This window comes from Nannospalax galili, unplaced genomic scaffold (genome assembly GCF_000622305.1).
Source record: "Nannospalax galili isolate Female #2095 unplaced genomic scaffold, S.galili_v1.0 scaffold213, whole genome shotgun sequence".
In the NCBI taxonomy this organism is placed as follows: Eukaryota; Metazoa; Chordata; class Mammalia; order Rodentia; family Spalacidae; genus Nannospalax; species Nannospalax galili.
The window spans coordinates 2,392,192-2,397,910 of NW_008335195.1; the positions used below are offsets into that span (position 1 = coordinate 2,392,192).

The following is a 5,719-nucleotide window of genomic DNA, read 5'->3' on the forward strand; positions in this document are numbered from 1 at the left end:
ATAGATATTAAATAATTTTTAAAAAAAAGATCGTTAACAAAAATGTAGAAAAAATATGATTAAAAATAATTCTTCAAAGCATAAAACTTTGCTCCTTAATAATTAGTAGATGTGAAAAACATTATCATTGAAATCTACCTGATGACTTTATATCCATGCTCAGATGCCAAGGAGCTCAGAAAGTAACCGACTGTGACTAGTAATAATCAGATATATATAGATTAGAAACACATGTGCAAACATCTTAATGTCAATTGCATTAAAAATGAAGTTTTCTGTGTAAAACTCTGTATTTTAATAATGAAATAGAGATCTTTTCTAAAGGTTAAAATCTCATTTAATTTTATGTCTTATAGGGTTTATACTGAGTACAATATTGTATAAATGTAGTAATTCAACAGTAAACCTAAAAATGTACAATCAATTTTGTAAGAGATTCATCCTAGCTCAGAAAATTGTTATTGAATATGTCAATGCTGATGTAATGAAATGCTTCTTCTAACTATGTGGTTATTAAATAATTAAAAAATAATAATTACAATTAATTATTTCAACAGTGAATGTAATAAAATATAGAAATGGGAAGATCTGGCTCCAGTAGCTTATAATGCAGCTCCTAGAGAAAACCATTTGTATGCCAGTAACTAATAAAAAGAGCACAGCAGTTAGTATTTATTAACCATTTACCATACACCTGGCACCAGTATAGGCACCATTCATTAATCTTACTGAATCACTATCAACCCCCAGGTATTATTGTTAACCTCATTTTGCAGATGAGGTGACTGAACCCAGAAAGGTTTAAGTGACTAGCTAAGGTCACACAGTAATGGGAAGAAAAGGAGAATCTACATAGTAATAAACTAATATAGAACACAATTATGAAACAATATTCAACAGATGTGATCATCTCTTGAAATCTAATATTTTACATTTCATACTATTTTATAAAAAGTTAAAATGCAGGCTGGCAAGATGATTCAGCAGATAAAGGCATTTGATGGCAAGCCTGACCACCTGCGTTAAATCCCTGAAACCCACAGGGTGAAGGGAAAAAACTCAATGCCACATGTTGTCCTCTGACCTCCACATGCATGCCATGGCATGCACCCACCAACCCCAACACACAAATAAATGATAAACATAAAAGAATTAAGTTAAAATGCTTATGACAAATGTGACTTCAAAATATAAGGTCCTTTTAGTACTGAGGTAGATATTTGTAATTTAAAAAACATATTCACATATAAGTAAAAACATATTTTTTGAGACAGTCTCATGTAGCAGACTTACTTTAAACTTTCTTCTTCTTGCCTCTACTCTCTTGAGTGCTAGGATTATAGGTGGTGGTGGTTCTGGTGGTGGTGGTGCTAGTGGTAGTGACTGGTTTTGAGACAAAGTTTCACTATATTATTACTGCAGCCCAAGGTGGCCTCAAATCCTTCTGTCTCAGCCTCCTGAATATTAGAATTACAGGTATGCATCGCTATGCCTGACTTGTTTAATTTTTTGAGATAGGAACTATGTCTGGAGTTTGCTTTATAACCCAGGCTGCCCTCTATCTCTTAACCTTGATCTCAGCATCTGGAGTACGAGGATTATAGGAGTTGGGCCACCATACTTGGCTAGATTTTTGCTTTTTTTCCAAACAAGATAAACATCAATTAGCAATTTAAAATTATTTCTGTTCCATATATAATGAAGTTATTATATACAGCAAAAACTAATATCATACTTCATGGAAATTTTATAAAAGTCATGTTTTTAGAAACTCACAAAAAGTTATTTACAATTTTTTCTTTCTTTCTTTCTTTCTTTCTTTCTTTCTTTCTTTCTTTCTTTTTTTTTTTTATCTTTTTGAAACAAGGCTTCCCTGTAACCCCAGCTTGCTGGGAACTCACTATATAGACCACGCTGGTTTTGAACTCAAGAGATCCTCCTGCCTCTGCCTCCCAAGTGTGGGGACTACAGGCATGTGTCACCATGCCTGGCTATTTACAATTTTCTTAAAATCAAGCTAATAAGATGGCTTAGCAAGTGATGACCTGAGTTCAATCTCCAGAACCCATATGGTAGAAGAGAACCGACTCCCACAAGTTATCCTGACCGCCACGTATACACACACACACACACACACACACACACACACACACACACACACTCACACACAAAATGAATAAAAATAATTTTTTATAACTGCCAGGTGTCGTGGTGCACACCTTTAATTCCAGCACTTGGGAGGCAGAGGCAGGCGCATGTCTGCAAGGTCAAGGCCAGGCTGGTCTACACAGTGAGTTCCAGGACAGCTGGGGCTGCAGGGAGACCCTGTCTCAAAAAGACCAAAAAAAAAAAAAAATTGTTCTCAAAATGTACAAACTAATTCCCTTTAACAGTCTTTCTGGAACATGATACATTTTTCCCTTAAATTTTTTAAAAAAATTATTTATTTTTATTTTATGTGTATGAGTATTTTACCTGCATGTATGTAAGTGCGCCCGCCATGTGTGTGCAATGCTGTTCAGAAGAGGGTATTGTATCCCTTAGTTACAAACAGTTGTTAACTGCCCTATGGGTGCTAGGAACCAAACCCAGATCTTCTGCAAGTGCAGCCAGTGCTCTTAACCACTAAGAAATCTCTCCAGTCCTCCTTTAATATTATTATTATTATTATTATTATTATTATTATTGGTCTTTTTGAGACACGGTCTCCCTGTAGCCCCAGCTGGCCTGGAACTCACTATGCAGACCAAGCTGGCCTTGAACTCACAAAGATCCGCCTGCCTCTGCCTCCCAAGTGCTTATTTATTTTTATGAGTGTTATGCCTGCATGTATGTAAGTTCACCCATGTCTTGCAGTGCTTGTGGAGGACAGAAGAGGGTATCAGATCCCCTGGAACTGGAATACAGACAGTTGTTAGCCACCATATGGGTGCTGGGATTTGAACCTGGGTCTTCTGCAAGAGCAGCCAGTGCTCTTAACCACTGAGTCATCTATCCAGCACCCTTTAATATTTTTTTAACACTTGGAAGAGGAAGCAAGAAGATCAGGAATTCAAGATCAAACTGGGATACATAAGATCTTGTCTCAAAAAAAATTTTTGGAGGGCTTCAAAATCCAACAAAGAAAAGTTACCTTTTCAATGCATCTTCGAAGTGTGTTAACATTCCGCACCCACCAACCAATTCCCATAGCTCTTAACTCAGACCACTGAGGGTCTCCTCTCTGAATTGCTGGAATCATATTGATCAGTTCTTCCTCAGCTTCTGAATGAAAAGCCCAGGCAAAATGGCAGGTAGACACACCTAAATTGGAAACATGAATAACCTTCAAAACTATATCACTAACAAAACAATCTTTTGCATAGTTACATATTCATTAATTCTAAAAAGCAATTTCAAGTAGAAAAGGAAGTCTGTCATCAGTCAGGATTTTATACTGTAAGCTTCTGAATTCAAGATCAGTGACAAGACACATAAAGTCCAAATCTCTAACTTTTCCGCCCACATAGAATTGCATTTTTTTCTATATAAAAATAGAGGCACCAGAAGTCATGCATGGTGTCTCAAGTCTATAATCCCAGCACTCAAGAGGTAGAGACAAAGAGGATCAAGGTCATCTTCAGCTATATAGCAAGTGTGATGCCACCTTATCTCAAATAGAGAACCACTAAAACTTAATCATTGGAAAAAAGATATTTGAGGTCAGCAGACTTTAGCACTTAATTTTAAAAACTGCTCCATCCTTTGCTCTAAGAGAACTAAGTATCATTTAAAGAAAGTTGTAAACTTCCAGTTATATTTGATGTCTCAAGAGGGAGGAAGGGAGGGAGGGGAGTGGGCTGCCTAATGCTAAAGTTCCGTGGCTACTATCCCTTCATCATCCCCAGGGCTGAAGACTAGGAGGGCCTACGTTGTATTCAAAGGCACTGAGATGGCTTTAGTGATACTATCAGACTGAAAATGTCCTGCTCCATTTAAGAGTAGGTGGAGTGAAAGCACAAAGATAGAGTAACACAAGGTAACAAGAATGCTGGGAAGAAGCAAGAGAAGCCTTATAAGATGGCCCCATTTAGAAGGTTTTCCTGAAAAGGGGCAGAGGTTCCCACTATTGATACAGTTCATTCCTTTCTTCTGTCCCCCTCTGCCAGTACATTCATGGCTTCTGACTGAAGGAAACTGGCACAACATGGAACCTCTGACCACGGAACATCTGAGTCCCCTAGTCCATCCCCCCGCCATCCATTTCTATATTGGGGACTTCCTCTTTCCCCCAGCCTGGGTGTCCAGACAGGCCACATGGATGAATCCAAAGAGAAACCACAAGAATGAACAAAAATAAATCTCCCCTGCAGCCCCTGTCTCCCCTGCAGCAGCTTCCCCCCTAAAATCTCCTTGTAGCTAGCTGCTGCCCTATACATAAGACTCTGATCAGCACTATGGCCCTTGCATAGCCTCCATCCCTTGGGAAGGTTTTTGCCCTTACTGTGCTAATAAACACAGTCTAGTCTGTTGAGTTCACTTTCTCTCCTATTGTTCCTGTATTCTGTGCTCCAAAATATAACTGATACTTTATCTTTGGTATCTGAAAGCCAAGACAGTGGTACACAATGACCATTAACTATTTGTACTTGTAGCATAATTGTTTCTTTTTTCATCCCTCTGACTTATGGGACAAAGATTCACTATGTAGCCCTGGCTAGCCTTGAACTCCTTATGTAGATCAGGCTAGCCTTGGACTTAATAGTGATCCTCCTGCTCTGCCTCCTGAGTTCTGGGATTACAGGCCGGTGCCACTATGACCATCTACAATGGTCCTTGACCAGTAGATTAAGTCCTCCATCCCATTCTAGTACCATGACCTTGCTCATGTCCCTTTAAGTTCCATATTTGAAATATTCAAGAAAAGGTTCTTGAAATTTGCTAACGATTGTGATACACCACACAATGGAGCTGGCAAGGCAAACTGAAGCACAGTGTCCTAAGCTTTTGAGGTTTCTTGCCTCGTGCACATCCTGTGGTTTTTCTGGTCCTTAGAAGTTATTGCCAAGCATGGTGGCACATGCCTTTAATTCCAGCACTTGGGAGGCAGAGGATCTTTGTGGGTTCAAGGCCAGCCTGGTCTACATAGCAAATTCCAGGCCAGCTGGGGCTACAGCTCAAAAAGAAAAAAAAAAAGTCCTAAGAAGCAGTGACTCTGTTTTTCCTCCTTTCAAACCCAAACACACTAGAAGGCAAAACTATTCTTGGCTCTTCTTTCCTGAAACATCAAAAGAAGAATGGCTATGCCTAATACACTGCATGAGAAATCTAGAGGGAGACTTAGAGTCAACATTGAAATCTGGAATGGGTAACTCATACCTTGAGCCTAGAATACCTTGGATGAGAAAAAGAAGAAGCAGAAAGGAGGCCATATCACAGCACAGCCTCTTAGCAGTGTTCCTGCTTTCATCATAGTTGCTGATGAACAGTTTTTAAAGTATTGGAGGGTTCATCTTGCCAACCTCCCCTTCTGGTTCTGTGTACCCACTCATCCCACTTTACCTCTTTCTGGTATTTGCTTTGTCTCCTTAGCAGTAGGACTTAATGTTTTTAATTTTGGAAAAATTAAAGGTAAATGAACTGGATCAAGAGAGAGAGAAGCAAAAAGAAAGAGAAACAGAAAGGATGTAAGAGGAAGGAAGGAAGGAAGGAAGGAAGGAAGGAAGGAAGGAAGGAAGGA

At 38.9% G+C, this 5,719-nt stretch overlaps 1 protein-coding gene across 1 annotated transcript in view; it reads right to left on the reverse strand.

Annotated features, from left to right (window-relative positions):
• Positions 1 to 5,719, reverse strand: part of Dmxl2 (Dmx like 2) — a 180,376-nt gene that overhangs the window by 59,350 nt on the left and 115,307 nt on the right. The window contains exon 19 of the mRNA XM_029561949.1: positions 3,134 to 3,303. Coding sequence (XP_029417809.1) covers positions 3,134 to 3,303 — 170 coding nt within the window. The remainder of the gene's footprint in view (positions 1 to 3,133; positions 3,304 to 5,719) is intronic.